The sequence below is a fragment of the Monodelphis domestica genome, chromosome 3 (genome assembly GCF_027887165.1).
Source record: "Monodelphis domestica isolate mMonDom1 chromosome 3, mMonDom1.pri, whole genome shotgun sequence".
Classification (NCBI taxonomy): Eukaryota; Metazoa; Chordata; class Mammalia; order Didelphimorphia; family Didelphidae; genus Monodelphis; species Monodelphis domestica.
In genome coordinates, this window is record NC_077229.1 from 410,882,510 (window position 1) to 410,909,284 (window position 26,775).

General features: G+C 32.4%; 1 protein-coding gene across 2 annotated transcripts in view; it reads left to right on the forward strand.

Moving 5' to 3' along the window:
- Positions 1–26,775, forward strand: part of PIK3C3 (phosphatidylinositol 3-kinase catalytic subunit type 3) — a 215,952-nt gene that overhangs the window by 86,359 nt on the left and 102,818 nt on the right. For both annotated transcript variants that reach the window (XM_007486726.3, XM_056824362.1), the window contains exons 14-21: positions 4,692–4,797; positions 5,862–5,978; positions 7,615–7,746; positions 10,245–10,373; positions 11,106–11,175; positions 13,444–13,508; positions 15,892–15,976; positions 21,450–21,524. In XM_007486726.3, the coding sequence (XP_007486788.1) occupies positions 4,692–4,797; positions 5,862–5,978; positions 7,615–7,746; positions 10,245–10,373; positions 11,106–11,175; positions 13,444–13,508; positions 15,892–15,976; positions 21,450–21,524 (779 nt within the window). The remainder of the gene's footprint in view (positions 1–4,691; positions 4,798–5,861; positions 5,979–7,614; positions 7,747–10,244; positions 10,374–11,105; positions 11,176–13,443; positions 13,509–15,891; positions 15,977–21,449; positions 21,525–26,775) is intronic.

Here is a 26,775-nt window from a genome sequence, read left to right on the forward strand (position 1 = left end):
ATTAGGGTCCAGTTGAATAAATTCATAACAGGCTCTTGTATTAGGGTTTAGTTAAAGTAATTTCTGTCCCACAACTCTGTAGGACAAAATGCAATAACATTGCACTTACCCATTATCAGCCTGGACTACTGGAAGTTGCCATGCTATAAGAGAGAAAAAAGGACTAGATTTTTGTGTAAAAGGGAAGTGTCATTCTCTTGTCTGATTTTACCTTCACTCTCAGGGATAGAGAGAGTCAGAATGATAGCCAAACTTTGGTACTTGTCCAGATTTGGGGTGGGAAAGGCCTGCGTCTGACATGTCAAACAACCTCAACTTTGAACCACAAACAAGTCCTCTGTCTTGGCACAGATTCTTATCAGTCCCACCAGGATTGGTTTGGTCTTTTTTGACCTTGTGCTCATAGGCATTAAACAGATTACTTTTGGTGCTCTCCTTGGCACTACAGTGGCTCTTTTGTTCCCTTCTCCTGGAATCAGACACAAACATTAATCACAGTGTCATAACCTTTATCAATAAATGACAGGTTTCCATAGTCTTTACGCTTTTGGGTTAGGCTTGCAAAATTAAAAAAAAATTAATATTGATTGTATGTACTTTAAGTACAAGAAATGAGAAAAAAGAAAATTCAATTAACTATTGCACATATAAGGAAAAACTGATAAAATTAAAAATATATATATAGTTCACAATCAGTGACACACTATGTTTGCCAAGGAGAGGTACAGTACAAAGGTTTCTCACCCCAAAATGAAATCCATTTCCTTTTTAACTTGGCCATGATTCACCGTGTGAGTACAAATGATTTTTTTTACCAAGAAACAGCTTTTTAAAACATACTATAACAGCTAATTCACATTCAAGAAGTACCAAAATCTCCAAAATCATAAGAGCACATTTAAATGACAATATTAAACAAACCCACTATCATATGATTCACATGAGTAGCTGTGTGACATTTTTAAAAAGCCTATGAACTCATGGATACTTGTCACAAGTCCTACAGATATAGCAAATCTTTCAACCTTGGCTGAAATGTTTTTAACAAAGTCTATTATTGCCATCATTCCAAAATGTGGCAGAGGAGCCCAGAAAAAACACAAACCTCTGTATTGCCAATGGAAACCTTTTGGGGTCTAAAATGTCACCAAGAATCTAGATCATTCTGGTGGAAGGGTAGGATAAGCTGAAGAGTTGAAAATCGTCTAGAAGCTACTTTGACGTCATGGGAAATGCTCCCTCTTGGGAGCCATCCAGGGGAAACATGCTCCCTAGGAAAATCTTCCCAGATCCTCTGGAGTGAGACTGTAATAGCCATAAAAGGCATGTCTTTCTATGTCTCATTCATTACATTTTTATATATGTGGAGGTGGGGAATATAATAGTGCTATAGCACTTCACTTCAGCTACTAAATGGAACCTTTACCTCTTGTTACAAACAACTCAGAGACAAACAAATGATCAGTCAGAGGTCAAAAATTATTTCTGAACACCCTTAAAAATCAATTTAAATTTTTAGGTCATTAAATTCTCCAAAGGTTGTATACAGTTTGTGACCAGTTTGATGGAGTCCATCCATCATCATCTATGTGACATTTAACAAAGGCAAAAAGGCACAAAAGGCCCTTTAGACCACATGTGATCTTGATGGATCTTGTGACAAGGCCAGTATCCATAAGGGCTTATAGATTTGCCAAAGGGTTTGCACAAATTTTTATGAACTTTTACAATGGTATTTTCTCCAGTCCAGTCATAGGGGGATGTATAAATAATGGAACAGTATAGATTAGATTAATATGTGAACTCAACAAACAAAACTAAATCTTAACACAAACAATCAGCAAATACAATATATGTGACAGGATACAGGTACTGATTTCCAGAGTCCTTTTCTCCAATTTTTTTTAATTTAAATGCTGCTGGCTGCATTACAGGCTTCTTCACTGTTTTGGAGGGGAGCAAAACTGGAATAGTTAGCAATCAATAAAGCAATGGGGTTTGAAAAGTCTTAAAAAGTCACCTCCAGACTCTTTAAGGTTCCTTCCCCTCTCCAGTATCTTCACTGGATGGGACAGAGACTCAGTTGGCTCTGATGATGAGAAAGCATGGAGAGAGATAAATCTCTCTTACTCTGGGTTTTTTTTTTTTAAGTTCTTTTCAATACTTTTCATAAAAGCCTTGAGCTCCCCCAAACTCTCTCCTCCATTACATTTTCCAGTTGTTTTTCAAGATCATTTTGAGTTACTTTCAAGTTGAGCTTTTAATGCAGCCCTGATTTCAAACAAACAATCATCTTGATTCTTCTTAAGGACAAATAGGTAATATACCAAACTTATTTCACTGGCTAGAAACAGTGCTATATAGAGCCACTCTGAAATGTTCTCTTGAATTATGAACCATTTTAAATACCAAAGAAGCAATGTTGTTGAAGCCTGGGAAATGCTATTAAAAGTCATTTTGAATGTTTTGTTTTTTAAATGTTGTTTAAATTATTAAATTGATTGTAATTCTGGTTTTTGTCAGTAGATGGCACTACTGTCTAGGAGTTAAGGGCAGGGTATGGTCTCTTTAAGAACAGACCTTAATTTAATTAACTTTTGGGTAGACTGGCAGGCAAGGAAACCTTTTGCCTAAGGGTAAATATCAGAGGGGTAATGGGAGGCAGCTGAAGCTTTCTACAGGTTGTAGAAAGCTAGAATCAGGTGCTTCAGACCCTGTACTTTCCTTTTTGGGCAAAAATGCTTCATTTCTGAGCTGACCTGGGGCAATAAGAGTTTTTATAAATTATTTTTTCCCTATTTGGGCTCTAAAAGCCTCTAAGGGTAAAAAGAACCAGTTTTTTGTTATTTAACACTGCTCTTCTTGACTGATGTACCCAGGTTTCACTTCTAACTTACTAATTCTAGAGACATATGGGACTTGGAAAAAAGGGAAAGTAGACTTCCAGGAGCAAAACAAGGCTAAAACTTTGTTAATTTCAGCTTAACAATCACTCTCTAATAATGGCTCAGCAAGAAATTTGACAATGTTTGTCATAAAATACTTGTGAGTAAGATGGAGAGATGAGGATAGGACAGTAGTTTAGTTAAGTGAGTTCATGATTGATTAGATGACCAATTCTGAAAAATGGTGATTAGCGGATTGATGTCATTTGCCTGAGAAACTGTTAATGGATGGAGTGCTCCAGGCACTTGGCCCTTGTTTTGTTCTTTCAATGTTTTTTATAAATGGCTTATATGACATGCTCTCAGATTTGAGTATCATACATAACTGAAAGCTATAGCTAAGAGGTTTACTTTCAAATTTAGGATCCCAAAAGACTTTTACAAGTTAACATCTGAACCTAATTTAAAAAGTTAGAATATAATAGAGATAAACAGAAAGCCCACTACTTGAATTTAGAAATGCAACTTAAATTTAAGGGAGGAAATGCTAAATAATAATATTTACATTATTATTTATAATAATATTTTCATAATTTTCATATATTTATTTATTATATATATTATATATAATTATAATTTATAATAATAAAATTAAATAAAATAAATAAATAATAAATAATAAAATGTGGAAAAGATTTAGAGGTTGTAATAGTTTGCACGTTGAGCGTGACACAAACAGTATATGATAGATGCAAACATTAAATGCTTTTAGGCAGCATTAATGAAGGCATAGTATTTAGAATGGAGGAGTTTGTAGTGATAGAGTAGCCTGTTGTAATAAGACTGAAACCAGGACATATGAAAATCAGGTGAAGGAATTAGAGATGTTAAGTTTGGAGAAGAGATTTATGATGGTGTATAATTCTGAAAACTGGCATGTAAAAGAGGGATACTATTTGGTTTTCTCGATTTCAAGGATAAAACTAGGAATAGTAGCTGGTTATAGAGAATGGGAGATTTTGTCTGACTATAAGGAAAAATTTTCCACATAGTATCTGAAAGAACAGAACCCAATGCTAACCATTCATTAAAACAAAAGAGTTTTTCTATTGTTAAGAATTCTGTATTAGAAAACGATGGATTCCATTCCTAGCTCTACCCTCAGTATCTTTATCACTCTTGTCAAGTCAATAACCTTTTATATTTACTTTTTCCTGTAAAATGGAAAGAATAATCTTTTTCCTCACTCTCTGAATTGTTAAGAGGTTAAGATGCAGTAATAAGTTTGAAGATGTTTTAAAAATCAATGGTGTGCAAATGTACTTAAAGTAATTTTTAGTAAAACTGATTTCTTTTGGTTGCTTATTTGTATAAACCTGATTTCATTATTATAAAGTTCTCCTTATATGCCTATAAGAAGAGAACTCCTAGTGATGCAGATGCAGATAGATACCTACTCTGTAATTCTTAACAAATTGCTTAGACCATTGAAGTTTAATGACTTGGTCTGGCTCCCACTGCTTGGATTTATGAGACAGGGCTTGAGATTGGATCTTCTTAATTTGGAGGCTTGGCTTTGGAGGTCTCTGCCATGACATGTTATTTTTTTAATTGCATTGTGAATTCTAGTCATTGCATGTTTGAAAAAAGGGCAAGTAAATAATGATGATACTGACAATAAAAGTAACTGACAATTATATTATTCCTCTCAGGTTTGCCAAGTACCTATTTTCTTACTTAGGCTATATGAGGTAAAATAGCTTCATTTTGCTTTCAGAGAATAAAAACCATATCTACTTTTTAAAGGTATGTTATAGTAGAATGTGAAGATCAAGACACCCAACAGAGAGACCCAAAGACACATGAAATGTACCTGAATGTAATGAGAAGATTCAGCCAGGCCTTATTGAAGGTAACAATTTTAATGATCTAAGCCTTTTCTTGAAAAGAAGAAAACAGAAGTATGCCTTCTTTGGTCCCTAATTTTCTGCTTTTAAACTAACTCCTTTACAGATGTTTAGGTATGAACCTTCCAATTCAAAGATTATCTTCAATGTTAACTTCTTCACAGCTCTTTTCAAAAATACTTGGTTTCCTTTTCTAGTTGACATTGATTTTTAAACTTATGTCAGTGTTCAGCCAGTAGAGGGTGTAAGAGTAATAAGAAAGAATTTTGTCTTTTTCTATTTAAATTCATAACTTTTTTTCTACTGTTTGTAGACACTTATAAAATTGTCTAGCATTTCAAATTTTAAAAACATTTAATTTTAATCTCAATTAAGATAATTTAAATTATACATTTCAATTATAGTATATTTCCTGGTGGTTAAAGAGTCTGGCTAATTGTTTAATTCTCTTTTTGACTAATTCACTTCACACTCGTACCATTGCCACCTATTTAAATAAAAAGCCCAGCTTCAATACCTACTCAAATATTGTGCCTTTGTTCATAGCCCAGATGGAAGTTATCTATCTCCCGCACTTCTCAGTCTTCCTTTTATTGCATAATATGTACAAGATGTCTTAGATGTTTTAGACTTTTGAAACATCCTCTATAATAATCATCTTTCCTACTATATTTGTAGAGCTCCTTTAGGACAGATAATCTTTTGTCTAAGTATTTGTGTTTCCAAAGTGCAACCAATTCCATGCACATAGGAGGCACTCAATACTCAGTTAATAAATTTTAACTGAATTATATCTTATAATATGGATGTTTTATTATAAGAATTATTACTGTTGATAGAAACTAATCTTAAGAATCACAATTTTCTACCTGACAAGTGATGACGGGACTTTAACTGGACCCATTATTTCTGATTAACTTTGAATCAAGATAATTGATCTTTTTCATTTCAGCTTTGACTTGAAGTTTATCATTATTAGAATACAAAATAAAGATCAACCAAGCTTCTAAAGATACTATTATCGCTATTGTATAGAGAAGTAATTTTCCTTTTTTTTGAATTCTCTCAGGGTGATAAATCTGTTAGAGTTATGCGTTCTTTGCTGGCTGCACAGCAGACATTTGTAGATCGACTGGTTTGTCTAATGAAGGCGGTGCAACGTGAAAGTGGAAATCGCAAGAAAAAGGTGTAAATCTTTTGTTTTCCTCCTTTTAATTGAGGATTTCTTGTGGCAAAGAACTGAGTTTTAGTTAGTATTTCGTTAGGTTCACACATGTTATGAAATGAAAATATCATGCCTTAGAATTATAAAATTTTAGAACTAGAATTGATCTTAGGAAATCAACTGTCACATTGCCTTATTTTTGTTGGTGAAGAAACTGAAGGTTAAACAAATTTAAGTGACTTACTGGAAGTCTTGCAAGTTAGTAGCAAAATTGAGATTAGAAGCTAAGTATCCTTATTCAAGAGCCTGTTTCATTTTCTGCCACATTGTTTCTATTCAGTGGAAATATATATCAGTGGGAATCATTTTCATTTCTGTGCTGGAAATTATTTTCAAACATTATTTGACTTTAATTGCCTATTTATCAATGGGAATTTTTTTTTCTATTTCAGCTCTGGATAGTACATTTTGAAAATATTAATTGACTAATTGCTTAGGATTTTTTTGTTAATGTGCTATTGAGTTACTTTTTCTTAGTTTGATTTATATTTGGTGATAATACTTTTTCTGAGTCTCTGAAAATAACCATCCTCAAGCTTATTCATTATGTGACTTTTCATGTCAGCAAGCAATCAAAAGAAATGCATATTATTTCTGAGTTCCCAATCAGTGCTACCAGCTATCATTTATTTAACTTTTTTCATAAATAATATGAGTTTGACCTTTGCCTTATTTAAAAATGGAATGGGGGAGAGGACAGAAGTGATATGGGGACAAAGAGAAAATGAATAATAAGGTAATAGGGAGGGGTGGCCAAGGGACTAGGGTTAATAAGTCAGATGGTAACAGTATAATCTCATAAAATACATAGAAGTTGTGTGAAGACATTCTCAGTTGTGTGACATTTAAAAGTCCAAGACATGATTTGAAATAAGTTCCAAAAGGGGAGCATGGGCAAGTCACTTCCTAGATCTTTTTTCCATTCTTTTTTAAAAATTATTCAAATAGATTGTTTTCCCAATTACATGTAATAATAATTTTCAATATATGATTTCTAAAATTATAAAATCCAAACTGTCTTCCTTCCTCCCTCAACTCCCTCCACTCTGAGATGGTAAAAGCAATTTGATCTGGGCCATAAGTGTATTATCATTGAAAGCACATTTCCATATGGTTCAAACTAAAGCAAAACCCCAAAACAAAATATACTCATGTGAAAAATTAGTACTCTTTGATCTGGATCTGTCTGACTCCAACTCCGGATCTTTTGATATAAAAATTTAATTCTTTAACTTGGGCCTATGTGTGACCCTGATTATTTCTTCATGTTTAGCAAGATGAACTTCATTTCATTCTTTTTTACAGAAGTCTTTCTTGCTATTATGGGATTTTTCTTTCTGTTTACAACATACTGAGAGTGATCAGTCAGTAACTGGATGTTATAAAACATTTTTCAAAAATTTAACAAAATTTACAAAAATTTTATAAAACATTAAAAACACATGTATACATATATACTTATAATGTCTGGGTTTTTTTTTTTGTATATTTTTGTGCAAAATAAAGTGCTATTTTACTAATACCAAAAGGTTAATAGCACTTCTTTTAAAATTTTTACATCATTTATTTAAGCTTTTTTGTTGGTTTGTTCCCCTAGAATGAAAGGCTACAGGCATTGCTGGGAGACAATGAAAAGATGAATTTATCAGATGTGGAACTTATCCCATTGCCTTTAGAACCACAGGTGAAAATTAAAGGAATAATCCCAGAGACAGCTACACTATTTAAGGTAATGATAGATGCATTTACCTTAATTTGCATCTTATAAGACTAACTTGGTACTCCAAAGTTCTGGAAAAATTACTTCATTATAGGAACCAGTTTAATTTAATAAGTGGTAGTTAAAAAGAAAGAGAACTTTAATTATGCATTTTAGTCTTTAGATTTCTCATATCTCTACATGGTTAATATTTGGAGGATGTGAAATGCCTTTTTATGTCCCTGTTTTCTTATTTAAAAACCTTAAATGCCCAAAGCTAATTAATAGTCAAAAGTGCTTTACTTTCCCCTTAAATGCAGAGCATTAAAAATTACATTAAATTTGCAAAAACTTGTGCATTATACATTCACTGCATATCTTTAAATGAGTGAATGTGAGTCCCAATTGGCCATTTTAATATCATCTCATTTCTAGACCTGCTTTGTGAACTCTGGACCATACCTTATATTTCTTGACAGTAGTTCCCTTAATGGGCCCAGCTCTATGGCTATTGGGAATTGAAATGGTATTGGAAAGCTGACTTTTGTGAATGGATATTAGTTCTCACCTGCAAGGCATCACATTGGTGCCTGTCACCACATCATCATATGATGGCCCCTAAGGTGTGGGATTCAAGGGAACAGGATTAAATTATTATGTCTTCAGGATGTAGTGTATATTCATACTAGAGAGTCTAGAGAAGGACATAGTAAAGCACCAGGGGTTGACATGGAAACCACAAGATTTGGCAACTAATTGGAGATATGAAGTGAGTGAGAGTGAACAGTAAAGAATGACCTTGAGGTTGCAAAACTGTATGATCAGAAGAATGATAGTCTCCTTGACTATGACAGGGAAGTTGGGAAGAGGGATACTTTAAGGCAAGAGATAATAAGTTCTGCTTTGTACCTTCTGAATTTAGCCAGTAATTAGTTCATGATTTAGGAACTAGAGTTCAGTAGACACACTAGGGATCTTGGAGTCATCCGTATAGAGATGACAATTGAACCCAAGGAAGCCAATGAGATAACTAAAGTGAGATAATGTGGAGCAGAAATAGGCACATTAGTTAGGGATGGCTTAAAACTGTAAAAAACATTCTTAGGTCATGGACATGCCTCTTAATAATAATTTGCCAACCTCTTATATAGAGAGAAAAGAGAAAAAAATACAAGACAGAGCCTTGGTGGACACCTATATTTAATGGGTATGACACTGTTGATGAATAAGGAAATTGAGATCTCAAAGAAGTTCTAATAGGAAAACCAAGAGAGTCTTGTCATACAAACCCATAGAAATTTTTGTCCAGGAAGAGTAGTAGTTAGGTAGCAGTATCAAGTTCTACAGAGAGGTCAAGAAGAATAATGATTAATAAGAGACTATTAAAATTAGCAGTAAAGAGATCATTGGAAAAAAACTTTGGAAAGAATAGTTTCAGTCTTCTCTGGTTTCTCTAAACTTCTATTTGACATTTCTTATGGTTTAATAGTAATCCAATAATAATAATAATAATAATAATAACAATAATAATAATAATATCCAGTTTAATTATAAACCACAGTTATTTGAACCATTTCCCAATCAATGGGCACCGACTTTCTTTTGAGTTGTTTTGCTACCACAAAAGTGCTATTATAAGTATTTTAGATTTTTCCATATCTTTGACTTTATTGGGGATTTATTCTACACCAAACATCAGCAAATATTTCCTCTTTCTTCCTCTTCTCTCCCTTTCTCTTTCTTAATTCCTCCCTTCTTCCCTTTTCCCCTCCCCTCCTTCCATCCCCTCTTTTCTTCCTTCCAACTTAGGAAGTGGATATGGGTACCCCTAAAATCAAAGTATTGTCTACTGTTGTCTTTAATGTTTTATCTTTATTTTAAAAACAAATTTTCACATAAGTTTTCCAAAGTTATATAATTCATGTTGTCTTCCTTCATTCTTCTCTACCCGCTCTCTGAGTTGATGAGCAATTCAATCTGGATAAAACATGTATTATCACACAAAACATATTTCCATACTGCTATCTTTAAAAAAAGAGAGATCCTTTATCATTCTCTTTGTATTAGATTGATCTTGTTAGGTAGTTGCTTTAAAATTATGGCTTCTTTCCAGTCACTTGCAAGGTAAATACATTTTATCCATTTCTTATGTGATTTGTAACTCTTCTCAAAGAAGAAAATTTATTTAATTTTGCAGTATTTGCTTCTTAAAAAACTATGTTAGTACCTAATTGACTACCTAATGATGAAGTCTAGTATCTTCCTGAGATTCAGGTATAATCTGATTCAGATAGATTTTGAAGTTAGCATCCTTTTTTAAAAGAGAAGCAATTTGCCTTTGAATTTTCATGAACTTCTATAAGTTCCACTTATTTCTCAAAAACAGTGCTCAGCAGTGCAATTTTTTTAAGTACCATGTCAATTTCTTGGTATTCTTTAATCATTTCTTTCCATTTTATTCTCTCTCTATTTCTTTGTTTTTATGGAAGTCATTTGTTCAAAGCCCAATTGAAAAAATTCTTTTTCAGAGTGCTCTTATGCCTGCCCAGTTGTTCTTTAAAACAGAAGATGGAGGTAAATATCCTGTTATATTTAAGCATGGAGATGATCTACGCCAAGACCAACTTATTCTCCAAATCATTTCACTTATGGATAAGGTAACTGTAATTATTTGCCTTTAAAAGACAAAACACTAAAATTTAAGGTTTAGAACACAGGTTAAATTTGCAAATAAAATAATTTGCCATATCAAGATGAGATACTAACTCCTTAGCCATCTTCACCTAAATGCTAACTAGGAACATTTCTGTATTTTTATTCGTATAAGAATGGCTCATATGGTGAATTAGAAATGGAATTACATATATTCACTATGACAACCTATTATAGCAGTATCTTCTGAAATTTTTGTCTTGATTATAGTACTTTTTTGACATCTTGATTTTCCAGATTTCATTTTTAGTTTTATTTTTTTTTTTGCTTTCTTTTATGGCCCATACCTAGGTTCTCCCTTTTCCCTGCTCCACTTACACAAAGCTTTTTTCTACCCCTTTTTCCTATGTTCCCTAAGAAGAATCTTTACCTTCCTTTTCTCTCCCTTTTAAGTTATCTAATAACAAATTGAACCTTTCATAACCTCTCATGAATCCAGATCACTGTAGTTTATCAGAAAGTCATTCTGAAATCAAATAAGAAAGTATTTAGGTTTAAGTTGAAATCAGAAATTTAACACAGTATTATATGTAATATTAATTCCATTTTAACAGTTAATGATTGAGGCTTGCATAAAGATAGCTGATATATGAAGTTTTTCTGTTGCCTGTCAAATAAATGTAATTCATAAAATAATTCCTTTAGACTTTTAATGTTATTTGTCATTTACCTCATAGCTATTACGGAAAGAGAATCTGGATTTGAAGTTGACACCTTATAAAGTGTTAGCTACTAGTACAAAACATGGTAAGTTTATTTTACATTATGCTTATGATGGAGTTTAGTATTCTAATATTCACTAAGTACATTTTTCCAAAGTAAAACATTTAAAATATGGTTGTACTATATATACAGTCATTATCTGATGAATTATTGAGATCTAGATTTTGCTATATTAACTGGAAATAAAATTAATTCAACATTTATTAAATATCTACTGTTATTAAGTGCTAATTAAATGCTAGAAGAAATAGATAAAAATGAAACAAATCCTTCCTTGAAGAAACTTTCTTTCTACTTGGGGAATACTACATGTCTACACAAATAAGTAATTTGAGGAGGGAGGCAATACTTACTGATGAATCAGGAAGGCTTCCAATTGCAGGTGGCACCATATCTCAGCCTAAAAGGAACATAAAGATTTTGAAAGAATATAATTAAGCAAGGCGTATATTACAGGAATTTGAGAAAATACTATAAAGACAATGGAATAATGAATTTAGGAAACTTAAGTAGGCCAATTTCTTTGGAATGTTGAGTACTTGAAGGAGAATAACATAAAATCAATATTGAAAGGTAGGTGGTAGTTTGAAGCTGAGGCTTTAAATGCCAGTCTTTAAGAACACAGAAGACACATTAGCTTATAGGGAGACTTCTAATAACTTTTCGTAACCCTCATCACCTAGAAATCTTCATGTTTTTTAATAATTAAAAAAATTGGCTTTAATTTATATTAGTCATACAGATAGGATTATCTACATTTCATTGTTTTCAAAGAACTTCATCTAGCTAAGCTTCATTTAGCTATGTATTCCTATAGCAAGGGTAGTTTGAGGAAAAAGTGATAAGAGGAATATGTTAGCCATCACTACAAATGGTATGCAGGCAGATTTCTAAGATGGAGATATTTTAAATATGAAAATACTGATATTTTCTCTCTTTGCTTCTATAAAAGGAAGGGTAACGGGAGGAATGTGCAGAGTTTGAGAAGAGATGGTTTGTTGAAACTTTTATGGGGAGTTCGATAATCAAGAAATAATGAAAACTTTAATAAATACTTGGGAACCTTAAATAACTGGGCCTGACTTTCTCTAGCAACACAGATTAGGAACAAAAAAATTAGTGGTAGGATTAAACTTGATTTAGGATTTGGCAAGGTGCCGGGGGAAATGTCAATAGGACAAGAGTACAAGAGATTCAAAGGTGAATGATCTTGTGTAGTTGAACTGGTCAATCATAAGTTCAAAGAGAGGGAAATGAGGCCAAAGTCATCAAAGTAGATGAGGAGTTGAAGGACCATAGGTCTTGATGACTGGATATGTTTAGGCATGTGGCTAAGGAAGAAATTAAAAGACAGGAATAATGTCCAGAAATAAGAATTTCAAAGTTTGAAATCATGGGGATAGTGCAGTATTGGACAAGAATGAAATGTAAGATGTAAACTTTTCTCTGGGTAGCTGACATGGAGTGAAAATGTAGGTAATGGAATTTGAAGACGATTGATGAATCTGTGAGACCTTTGGACTTTTATCGAAACCAATGTGTTTGAGTAGACATTAGATGATGTCTCTCAAAAGAGCTGACAGGGAGACCTAAAACTCAGAATTAGCCAACCAGCTCCTACCTTAAACCAGGTAATATGATCTATAAGGACTTTGATAAAGCTCTCTGAATAGATACAGAGACTGTGTATGCCTTCTTTTAAAGGCTTATACCATTTTTTTTTCTTTTGGAATTTAACAAACACTACAAAAAAAAGGCACTTCCATATGCACAGTAGAACAGAAAAAGATTATACATGAAACTACAGATCGATGTATAGCTTGCTTTTCTTTTTAAACATATATAATAAAGTCAACCTATAGCTTTCAAAGCTTTCTTACTTGTCTATGCTTCCTGCCCCCTGCCCTCCTCCCCCTGCCTTCCTTCTGTTTTCTTATTGTATTAAAAGTTGCCTCAGTGATTCTCCCCTCTTCTTCCCTTTTTATGGGGGAGAGGGAAAAGAAGGAAAAACAATCTCCTTGTAACAAATAAATGTAGTTAGACAAAACAGATTGCTAATCAGCTATCTCCCACAATGTCTGTCTTAGTGTGCCACATAACCAACTATTCTGATCTAATCATTATTCTTTCTACTGTCATGGAAACTCAATCCTAAGAGTTTACCTATTAGACTGTAGATTACAGTGAAAAAGATATGTTCACATAAGGATACTTTATTGTATTTTTCTTGATCAAATTTTTGTTTCTGCTACTCAATAGTTACCCATGTTAATGTAATTTATATATTTATAGGCTTCATGCAGTTTATTCAGTCAGTTCCAGTTGCTGAAGTTCTTGATACTGAAGGAAGTATTCAGGTACAATTTCTGTTTCATTTGCTATTATTTTGTGTCAATAATGTTATTGATATGATAAAAGTTATCTCTAATTCTTAGAACCCATAAGCATGTGAACTGGGGATTCTTGTTCATTTTAAGCCATTCCAGTCTCGGAGTACTTGTTAGAACTTCCTTTTTTTCCTTTTCCAGTCTCTAGGCCTGGCTCTCAATCCACTGAGCTACCTAGCTGCCCCCTTCTGCCTAGATTTGATTTTCCAAGGACATAAAATAAAGTGCCACTTTATAAGATAGGTAGTAAACACATGGATGTAATGTATCACCCTGAAAAAAGTTGAACATGCCTCAAATATGAATTGGATCAAGAAATTAAACCATTCCGTCAATTGGTCACAATTGAATTAACACCTGAAATTTTAGGTATATTCCACTTTTGGGGGGGAGTTTAGAATATAAAAAGCAGCTATAGACTATGCTCAAAAAGGGACCTTTGGTACCACTTTTAGGAAACTATTAAATGAAACATGATATGACCTAGTTTAGAATTTCACAATTCTTTATAAAACTGTAGTTTGTATTCTCTACTATACTAAAATTGATATTTCATTCTTTTAAAAGCAATTAAGGGATTTACTCAGTCTCACAACTAGTGAGGAACACAGCTAAAATAAAAAACAAGGTTTCTTACTTCTAGGATAATATATTTTAATGTATTTCATTATTAGTTATCTTGTCCTATGCACATATATTTTATATTCTAACCTTGAGTGATTCTGAAATTATCTTAGGCATTGTATATAACATAAGTACTATGAATATTGAGGTACTTCAATAATTTTCTTACCATTGATGGATATGTTTATTGAGGTCTATTAAACAATTTTGCCATTTAAAAAGGAATATCGACTTCATAGACATTCTTGAATTTATGTATTTGTTCATTCATACAGTTAATTTTCTGAAAGTTAACTATATTTAAGGTCTTATGCCAAATATTATTTTAGGATGCAAAGGAAGCCGAGTAGGATGAATTCTCTGTTTAAGTGAGAAGGAATCAGAGATGTATACAAATAATGATATCATAAAGTAAAATATAATAAATTAAACAAAGTAATTAGAAAGTCCGGTCACAAAAAGTTCATGCTGGAGGTAGCATTTGAATTAGACATTAAAGGGGATAGATGGTCAAATGATGATGGTAATGCTACTTCCCATTTACTATTAATGGACTATATATGACTACCCATATGAGGCATAAACTATGAGAAGATGAAGCAAGCTAATAAAGACTTTTAAGTACATCATCAGGTATTTTTTCCCAAGATGTTGAAATCAGATGGATGACTTCAAAGGCCTTTAAAGAGTGATATAATTAATTCAAGTACATTATTATGAATGAATTAGCTTTGTAGTTCCAGAAACTTAGAATTTCTTTGTTAAAGTGACTGCTGACCTTAGATATCTGTTCTAATACCCTAATTTTGTAGGTAAGGAAGCTTAGGTCCAAGGGATGACCTGCCTAAACTAGAACCCAGATTTTTTGGATCCTAGTCCAATGTTCTTTTCACCACAATAAGATGAAAAAGAGGCAGACCAAAGCAAGAAATCTTTTATTTGATTATGTGACTGGAGGCCTCATATCATAGTGATTAAGAGTGCTGAATTTGGAATCAAGACTATTTGAATTCAGGTGTGTTAAGTTGCATTGTACACTAATGCAGATGTTCCCTTGTTCAAAATATCAGATATTTCTTTCATATAATGGGTATTATAGAATGCAAATTCTAGGAAACTTGACATTGAAAAGAAAAAGAAATATTGATTGTGATACTAAGACAAATTTTTACAGTTTTATATCTTCTTATTATGGATGATACTGGACAGCAAAGATAGTACAAGAATTTCACATTGTGGGCATGAATAGATCAGAAATATGTCTTGCGATTCTTTGGAAGTCTAAATCTTATTAATTATTCATGTGTTTCCTATTTTTTAACTGCTAAAATTTAACTCTTAATTTGATTATTTTTATGTTTAACATTCATTTTAATGATTTTTTAAAAAGCAAAAACACTTTGATTTATTTCTACTTAAAAAGTAATTTAAAAATCCAATATTGATATTAAAAAGAATAAAAAATAAAGAGATAAGTCAGGATAAGAAGTATAGCAGTAAAATATAATTTACTTTGTTTACCCTGTTTAATGTTTCATCATAATGTGGTATTACCAGCATATTTTCTTATGTTGAGTCTTGATTTTCCTTTAAGTAGGAAGAGGAATTCCTGAAGGATGTCCATACTATCTCAGTATGATAATAAAATAAATGAGGTTATATGTATTGTTCTTAATTTGTTTCAGGATTGTGTTGAATGAATAATTATATAAATGTTGTCCTTTATTAGAACTTTTTTAGACGATATGCACCAAGTGAGAATGGACCTAATGGAATAAGTACTGAAGTGATGGATACTTATGTAAAAAGCTGTGGTAAGTCCTTAAGTGATTACTTTACACTGGTGTTCTTAGATATAGGCAGGTAAACTATCGCTTTGGTCTTAGAGAATAATGACATTCATATCCATTATTGGTACAAATAACATTTTGGGGGGAAGCTAATGTTGCCACATCCATACTACTTTAAAGCATATTACGTTTTAAAAGCTACATGAGACTGTAGGAACAAAGGCAAAAAAAATAAAATAAAAATAAATAAAAAGAGTGAAAAGAACCATTATATTTCTCCAAAACAATGGCACAGCACTATTTTAATTTAATTCTTTGTGGATGTGATGTTTTCTGTGTTCCATTTTTTATTGATCCCAGTTATAATTGGAACAAATATAATGAACAAGTTTATCCCAAAGAGAAAAAAAAATTAGCTTTCCTGTTTGGTAATTTTTAACTAAAAGGAACCCATATACTTCTTAGGAGAAATCATTTTCATATTCAGCAAATAGCACTGGGAACTTAATGTTCTTCTTACTTTAGGATTCAGCTTAAATTGTGAAGATCTTCTAAGTATCAAAGACTTGTTTTCCAGATGGCCTTCAAAAATATTTTAGAATAAGTATACTGTAATTAGACTGCTTTTCAGGGATCTGCATGCCAGACTTCTAGATGTATTATTGCTGGATGCATTTTTATGTGGCAAACAGAATTCACTAGTTGTTTTGAAAAGAAGTTAATGACACTAGACTTCACTAAGAAGAAACCAAGAACTATAAATCACTAACCTGGTCCTTAATAAAATGATCTTTTAAGATAGAAAAAGAAAATCATTTGGATAGATTGTATTTTTTTTTTGTTTCAAATGCATAGAATTTAGAGACTTAGCCTTATGGTCAAGAAGACCTTGATTCAAGATACCATTAACTTCTCAGTGATGTCGTTAACTTTTAAATACTCACATAGAGAACAGCTACTTATCTTCATTGGATTAAAGAGCTTCTTTACTGAGAGTTTCCTATACCACTGAAGTTATAGGCCTGGTAAAAAAATATTTTAAAATACCTTAGCACATCCTAGTATATACTGTTATAAAAATAATTATAATCTAACTTTCAAGATCATTACTTAAGCATATTTATGACTTAATATATTGTATATTATAATTATGCATTATAATATAATATGATAAAAATAACACAATATAATGATAAAATATATACTAAAATATGTAATGAAATACTAATAAAAATATAATGATACAATACTTGATATAATAACAAGTATGTTTTTAACTAAATGTGACTTTTCTTAATGTGTCATAAAATATAACTGCTTTAGTATGAAATTATAATACTTCAAACTATTATACCTAGTGGACAGTTGCATTCAAACGAGATCATAGACTTCTCTTTTCTTTTAAACTATATTGTTATCACTGGATAACAAGTATGGTGGTAAGCTTTTTATTTTTCTTATTTTTTACAGCCTACTATTTTCTGTATGTCTTGGAGAATTATGAAATGATCTAATGTACCACACTGAGTTAGGTAGCATTTGAAGCAGCAAAACAGGATTAAAACCTAATAAGTGGTTTGTTAATCTTTTCAAAGAAGAATTCACATAGTCATGAAGTAATCTAACACAGTGTTTTAAATGAGAAAAACAAATGTTTCTTATTTTGCAGTGGGTAAGAGCTAAGTACAAGAAATTTAAAATCTACCTATGTACCTACCTGCTTAAGGGAATATGACATTGGGATTATTTTTTTTAATTAAAAAAAAACTTTTAATGTTTATTGTTTTTATCTTTTAAAGTATGATACAAAAAAGAAAGAAGAAATCTTGAAAATGTAATTCTTGATAACTTAACAATTCCTTTCAAAATCATTCTATATTAAAATTTTTCCTCTTCCTTAGTCATTGAATTTAATCCTTAAAAATTGCATGCATAGGAGGCAACCTAAGTGTCTCAGTGGATAGAGAGCCAGGCCTGGAGACAGAAGGTCTTGAGTTCAAATTTGGCCTCAAATGCTCCCTAGCTGTTTAAGCAAGTTAAACCTCAGTTATGTAGCCCTTACTGCTCTTCTGCCTTAGAACCAATTTGGTGCTAAGATAGAACATAAGGGTTTTTAAAAAAATAAATGAATGATTTTATTTATAATCATAGAATCTTGAAACTAGAAGGAACTTAGGAAACAAATTGTCTTTTTTGTGTCATGTATCCCTCTGGTAGACTGGTAAAGCTTATGAACCCTTTGTCAGAATAATACTTTTAAATAAATAAAACACAATACTTAAAATTATAAAGGAAACACATTATGTTTCATTAAAAATGTAAATTCTTTTCTGTTTAAATTCATAAATTTCCCTTCCTCCAAAATCTTTCCAATTTTGCATACAGGTCTGTGGACCACATTTTAGGAACTTTTTCTTATGTAAACACTGAATTTTCTCTGTGGAGTATATTATACATTATTTAGCTAGTTGTCACTTGAAACACATTAACCATTGGTCCTAATTCATTTCTCTTGAACCAATTCCAGAGCAATTTTAATTCCTTCAAATATATCTTCTTTTCTTTAGACTAAAAATGCTCACCATCATTGGATCATTCTCACCATTATGATATTTTCCTCTAGCCCTGTTTTAGCTTACTTAAGCCTTTCTTGTGGCATTCAGTGTTAAACATAGAACACAGATATGGTTTAAACAGAGCAGTACAGTGGGATTGACATCTGCTTTCTAAATATACTATACTTCTCTTAATAGAAACTAATTCTCTATTACTTTTTGGGGCTGTACTGTTAACTTGTTTCTAGTAAGCTTCCAGGTGTTTTGAATATAATCTGCTTTCTTGCCATATTTCCAATTTTTGTTCAGTTTGTATTTTTGTAGCCTATTTTCAGGCATTGCATTGTAAACACAGTGGCAGAAAGTCCAGAACTTGTTTTAGTTTCCTTTCCACAGCATTGAGCTTTAACTTCAATCTTGTTAACATGAATCTCAAAAGATAAAGCATTTTGAAGACTTTATGGAGCCCAATTCTGTCATCTTTCTATTAGCTATTCTTTCTAGTCTCATGTCATATTCAAACTGGATAAATATGACATCTAGGCCTTCATCCCCATCACTGATAAATACATGCAGCAGAAAAGAGTAAAGAAAAGATACTTTTTCCATTACACTTGAGATCTTCTAAATTACCACCAACCCATTAATCACCATTCTTGGTTTCCTTTATTTCTACAAGTACCAAATCTACTTACCAGGGCTGTGATCCATTTTTAATAGAGTAGTTAGAATGTTAATTAAAAAGACAAAATTCTATCAGCTTTGTTTGATGTCATTTACAGGAAAAATAATACCTCTGGATAAAAAAGTATACTGGTGGTAGGCAAATAAAATTTCTAGAACTAACTTATCCTCTGTATCCCTTGCTTCTTGACATGTCTCCAATTAAAATCATTCAGCTCTTGCTTTGGGTGGGCAATCTAGATCTATTCTCCTCCTGGAATCTTCTACACACTTTCTCTTCTGTCACTAAGCTTTTACTGGTAAATCAAGAAGTTCTTCTTTCCTACCCATCTTCCAAAGTCCAAGACCCAATTGGTATATGTATTTTAAAAATAAAACAGCAAAACTACCATTCTCACTTCCTTATTGTCACACCTATATTTTAACCTATTTGTCTATCAGTAGATAGAATATCTTTCTATATAGGTAAGAGATAACTATATATTTATTTTTGTTTAGTTGTTTTTCAGTTGTGCCTGACTCTTTGTGACCCCTTTTGTGGTTTTCTTGGCAAAGATACTGGAAGAGTTTGCCATTTACCTCTCCTGCTCATTTCACAGATGAGGAAACTAAGGCAAATGGGATTAAGTGACGTGTTCAGGGTCATACTTCTATTAAGTGGGTGAGGTCAGATTAGAATTCAAGAAGAGGAGTCTAGTGATAGATAGACAGAAGATTCATACATATGGGGTGAGGAGAGGAGAGGAGAGGAAATGTCTTAGGTAGTGTTGATCTACCTATACCCTAAAATGTTCTTAATTTTCAAATGATCACATGTCTCTCTATATGAGCAAATCCTCCCATAAGCAACAAGCTATTCATCACTGTTAGTAGCAATTGATTTTCCTCTTGTATAAAATGGTCAATAATCACTGCCCTGTCTACCTCAAACATAATTCTAATGTGTTTAAAATCAGGCATCTAAAAGTTCTTTGAGAATTCAAGATTCTTTATAAAAGGGAGATAATTTTTGTCCCCTGTTTCAGATAAGCAGAGTGACTATACAAAACGCTGCTTCCATGCAAAATAGTTTGAATTGTTTCCTTTTCTAAGTTTTCAAAGCCTGATATCTAGCAAATATTATTCTTTAATGAATTTTATGTGAAAGGAAGTTCATGTTATTCTATCTTATCATAACTTGAATTTTCCACTAGACCCTTTCTTAAAGACTTTCTTGACACAGTAGTTCATTTTCAGTGTTTATTGTATTTGGACAGAACTGATCTGGCCATTTTGCAGAAATGCCAGCTTATTCTGAACAAAAAGCTAGCTAGTATTGGTAGAGTAGTCTGATTATAGTTTGTTTATTGTTTTTTAGAAATGGGAAGACAGATACAAGTGATAAAACTGATCCAAAAGATAATGATTTACATCTTTAATTCACTGTTAGTCTCAAATTCTAATTTTTCATATTCCTTCTTAGCAGTGGGAAAAACACAAAAGTATAAAAGAAAGTCAGAAAAACCAAAGAAGAAAACTATATCCAGAGAAATTTTGCACTCTAACCCTTATCATGTCATTTCTCTTAATGGGCGAGAAGGAGTTCATAGTGATGGTGCTTAAAAACCATTACCACTAAAATAAGTACATCTATTTTCCCACCTGCTGTCAGTTCAGAAGATTCACAGTTTAAAGAAAAAGCTCTTCAGCCATCTCTGCAATCTTCACAGAACACAATTCCCTCTGATCTTATCAGGATGGTAACTTTATCTTTTGTATTTCTACAGATACTTTTTGCTTTTCAGGATGAGCTTTAAATTGGTATCCAAATCACACTATAATACAGGCATATTTTATAATTAAATTTCCTATACATGTTTTAAAATTTGAGCAGTTAAATAATTTTGCAAAATTATATCTTTCTTGCAATGTAGAACATTCTGCTTATTTCAGATGGTACACTTGTTAGTAGGATTGAAAAGTTATATTTGTAATAATAGGAACTATTTGCCTTTATGTCATACTTTTAGGTTTGTAAAGTACTTTACATAAATTAACTAATGTTTGCCATCCAGCAATGTAGATACTACACATATTATAACTTTATTTACAACTGAATAAACTGAGATTTAAAAAATAGTTAAATGACTTGCTTGTGATCACAAGAAAGTGTTGGAGGGAAGATTGGGACAAAAACATTGCCATCGTAATAGCACAAATTGCATTTACAAATTCAGAATTTGTTTTTAGTAATATTCCACTTTGAATTGTCATTGCAGCTGGCTATTGTGTGATTACATATATCCTTGGAGTTGGAGACCGGCATTTGGATAACCTTTTACTGACAAAAACAGGTAATGAATCTTGCCTACTGACAATTTTATATAATTCACCTTCATAAATTTGTAAAAATTGCATAGAGGAAGTTCTATATGGAATCACTGATTAATTTGGTTAATGGGGTCACTATTTAAAGTGCAGATTAAATTACTGAGAGTTTAATAGACTTCTCATTCAGCCTCCTATCAAGTAAAGAAATCGTATATTTATTATATTTGGTTGTCCTTCAAGTTTATTACCTCATAGAACAATCTACTCTGTTTTGTTATACAGCATTAGTTGTCAAAAAATGTATGCCTCACTTGAATCTCTTGTACTGATGGCTAAGTGTTTAAGATGCTAGGTTTATAGATTTAGGACTGAAAATGACCATACTGTCTTGATTTGGGGACACATTTTTCATGGTCCCTTTTAAATCGTGATTCCTAGACACATTGACCCAGTCCTTTTTTTTTTTTAAACCTTTACCTTCTATCTTAAAATCAATACTTTAGTATTGGTTCCAAGACAAAAGAGTAGTAAAGCCTGGGCAATTAGGACTAAGTGACTTTCCCAGGGTCACAAAGACAGGAAGTATCTGAGGTCATATTTGAACCCAACATCTTTAGTCTCTACTCCAGGCTCTCAAACCACTGAGACGCCTGGCTACCTAACCCTTCTAATACTTTTAAATGTAGTCCAACTAGCATAAACATGGAAGGACTGTTGATTTCCATGCATTATACTTCTCAATCAATATCTGAAAACAAAAATCATATTATCATTAAAAATAATTCTTACTTTACTTTTGAACTTGCATGCCATATTCATGTTAATATTATGTTTAACAAAAAGACCAAAGATTTGGGTACCAAAATGATAAGCCCCTAAGTTGTTGGACCCCTAAATAAAGGAATCATAGTGTATAGACTAGGCCCAAGTACATTGAATAAGCCTGGGTGGCCAGGAATGAACCTAAGACAGCTTTGTGTATCCTAGCCCTAGAGATTCTGGGTTTGTGTATCATATCCCTGGAGACTATGGGAGACTAACAAAAGAGATGTCATCTTGAGTTTATGTTCACTTATCTTATGCATATCCTTGGTTTTATGTTGTATGTAAATATTGCCTGTAACCATGTGGATAGATATATTTGTGTTGCAACCCAGATTCCTATAAATATCATCCCCTCCCTCAATAAAGTGGCTGCTGGCCACTTGATTTCCATTAGTCCTCCTGAGTCCATCTGCATTCTTACCACTCGGGACCCCTTACCAGCTGGTCCCCAGTGCTCCTGACATCTGACACCCGAACAGGGATTCCCAGACCCCGAAAGGGGGTAAAAGGATTGAGGTAAGAAAAAACCATCTCCTGATACCATGGGAAAATTTGGAGGAGTAACCTGACAGCAAGACTAAATTGGTTTATTTGTAAATACCACCCATCATTCTTGGTTCTTTTCCATGATGCTAAAACAGGGAAGCTGGGTAGCACCATAGGGCACTGAGCAAAAGGCCTCTTCCATGAATTCTTGATTTTTAGAAAAGACCTACAGAGTAGTAACCACCTCTTTATAGAGAGAAATTTACTCTAATACTTTGTTGTATTTATGGGAACTATGTTTGTTGTATTAAGTGCACAAGAATAGCCAGTAGACTGCTCAAGTGCTATACCCTCAAAATTTAGGAAAACATGTGGCAAGACTTTTAGGATTGTGGGGATAGATCCTCCATGAAGTCATGAGGAAGGAAGGTGGAGATGGCTTGCAGGTACTGACAGAGGATAGAACCTCAGTAATAAAATCATGGAATTCTGTGTTTTTTAAAACTTTTTGTTTTTAGAATTCATTGTTAGCTCTTTCTGAACATTTCTGATTAAAGTATTAAAGGACTGAGTTACTGTTTTGTATCCATTCTCTAGAAGTCTTGCATCATTGATAACTTAAAAATTAAAGTTGGGTTGATTCCTGTTCATCTACCCAAGCTCTGTAAATGGCTTCCTTATCTTTGTGTCTCCACAGTTCATTCCTGAGAGTTGCTCCTCCATCCTGGGCTGATTTCCTATTAAGAATTTTAGGCTGATATACAAATTTTCATACTCTGAAATCACAGTATTGTGATTGCCAGACTGCCCAACTTTCCCTTTATTGAAAGTGAAAGTCTCTCACATCAAGGTTTTTGTATTTCTTCTTTAACAACCATTTCCTCTGTCAGAATTAGTTCAGAAAAGTGTTGCAGGAATAGCTGTGCTATTGATCAGATCCCAGATCCACTCAAGTACATACTGAACATATACCTATGTGCATACATATACAAATGCAGTTTTTTACATACACATACAGTTGTGTGTATGTATGCATGTTTAAATATACCAGCCATTGAAATGATATCTTTTATGAACACTATCAGGAATATTTCATAGAAAGTAGAAGTTAGTACTCTTTCTACTCCTTCCAAAAAATTCCTAGCAGTTGTTCCTAGCACTTAAAGCTGTAAACTCTTTAAGGGTAAGTATTATTACACTTTTTTATTTGTGTTCCCAGGGCCTAGCACTATGTATTACATATAGTAGGCACTTAATAAATATTTGATTAGTTATTTTATTTTGATGAGTAAAATATCTTCTTGTAATCTAGGGACTTCTGACTGGTAAATGGATATGTTGAAAGGAGAATGAGAGTTGAGTTACAGGTCATAAGATTTGTAAAGTGGATATTATGTAAAATATTTTGATGGGCTAAACGGAGTCAAGATTTAATCATGATTATTTTATGAAAAATATATCTTAATATTCTAGATAGCAGGTTTAACTTTCACATTTCATTATCCAGGCATAATTTACCACTAGAGGGAGCCCTTAGTTTGTTTTTAAAGACAAAGAAATTATAATGTGCTCAAATGTACTTGTAAATAAGTAGCACATTTTCTTTCTTTTGTAAAAGAGTGCAATTTGAGTTGCATTTCTCTAACTGCTTCCTAAGTGTTTCCTGTGATCATGAAGGCAGACATTTTAAGACTTTATCACTGGCAGGAAGATTTTTTTTTTCATTTTCAGGTTTAACTAGACTGAAATAAGAATATATAAATGGATTAGTGATATCTAGAGCAATAATGTACATTATGATGTATTCTAGACCTTCTGAGAACTCTTAACTCATTAAAAATAATCATTTTATTCATTTTTTATTGACAGCTTTTATCTCAAAGCAATTTCAAGATTTATTAATTATATCTCTGTTGCACAAAGGTTTTGTACAATGTTGACAGCTATTAGACATTTAAACAATTCCAAATGCATTCTACTATAGAAAATACATTTTAATACCTGTTCAAACACAAATTTTAGCTTAGTTATACACCAATTCTAGTGACACTGAATTAATACTCTACCAGATCAAGAATTTAAAAACCATAGATTCTTTTTATTTTGTTGTGAACTAAGCATTTTTGAGGACAAGGAGCCCTTCTGTTTCTCATTCCACAGTTTACCTTTCCTTTCGATTAGAACTCAAGGCTCACCCTATTAATTTCTCATTGCTTTTATGGTACATTAAGTTTTATTTAGTAAGCTTGATATGAAGGAATTTTTCTGAAATAAATGCATGAAAGCTTTTAAAAGTTGAAAATATGATCCCAGTTTATAATATAATTATTAACTTTTAGTTCCTTAGTACCAGTAGTGAACAGAAGGAAAAACGAGGCTTCTAAATTTCATGCCAGCTTTTTGATCTTGGAATACATGCAAATAAATGTTTACACATATGGTATTTTTTAACTTTTTTGGTGGGGGCAGGGGTGGACCAATAAGGCCTTATTAATCCCCAACTCTCTCTTTCACTCAAAATCTAAAAGGTCCAAATAGAAGGATAACCCTGAGAACAATAAACAGGCTAATAATAATTCAGTATTAGAAATATAATTCATTTTAAAGATAGCTACTAAATTACCACAATTGTAATATATTTTCCCAAAATGTAATGCAAACAATCTAATCATGAAAAATATTTCCTGTTGGATTTTTAGTGCCACCCCCCAACCCCCTTATTTTTTGGCCACTTTAAGCTGATAATATCTTAGAAAATTTTCTTTAAAACGTTTTTCAATTAGTACAGCAGATGGCACTATTTATCCACTAAGAATTCAAAACTTGTAAATTCCTTTGTCTGTAGGCTATAATGCATATACAATCATTTTGAACATTGTGGTTTTGGAGGTAAATTTGAGGATAGTAATATGTCAATTATTAATAGAACTTCTTCTAATGTGGTATCTTTGCAGGAGAAATCTTACAAAATTCAAGACATAACCCCAAGTTGAAAGAAAAAGCAGGGTTTAATGAGGTGTTCTTTAAAGGTAGTTTTAGAAAGTATTCAGGAAGTTGTATTATGGCTCAATTCATCTTAATTGTATTTGGACTTCTTTTTGAGAAGGTACCTAGATCATTAAGTGGTTGTGAGGTAAAATACAGGACTTGGGAGAAGTTCAGCCTAGTCCCCACTGTATTTAGAAAAACTATTTAATTCTCATTTTTTTGTGCCACTTGTACAAATTAGTATGTGGATCCTTTATAAAATGTGAAATAATAAAGCAGACATACCTAGAAAATTGGGTTCTGAGATAGGAGTCAGACATGGATCTTGGACTGAGAAGAGGCTGATTGACCTAGTGGCCTGAGGCTACCTAGCCTCCCTAGTTGTCAGTTACTCAGTCTTTGAAATGAAAAGAAAGCTTGGTCTTTGTGTTTGGACTCCATAGTGAGGACTAAAATAATACTGTATGTGTAATTTATTTTAGTCTTTTGAAAGTGAGTACAAAATAAGGAATCCTGGACTCTCCTACTGCTATCATTTCTTTTAACTAAATCTGATCATTATAATTTTTTTTAATTGGTTCAGATTGTTGTTTTATTCAGTGTACTACCATGAGCTAAGTGACCAATAGTTATTTCTAAATATAGTTGTAGAGTTAGACAAACAGTTTAAATATTTCATCAGCCCCTTCTCATACTCCTCATCTAAAAACAGATATTGAATGTAAAGGGCAACATTTAAGATCTTTTTAGACTATTATGTCAAATTCAGATAGAAACTGGGGCTGGGTAATGATCCCTAGGGACTGCATATTGACTTAGAAAACCACATTTTAACATTGTCTTTGTTATTTTGTTAAATGTTTTCCCTTTACATTTTAATCTAGTTTGGCCCACATTGGTTTGTGTGACACCTCTCTTTTTAAAACATTGCTGGACTTTTGTTTATTTCAGATAACCTTCTATTTCTTTATAATG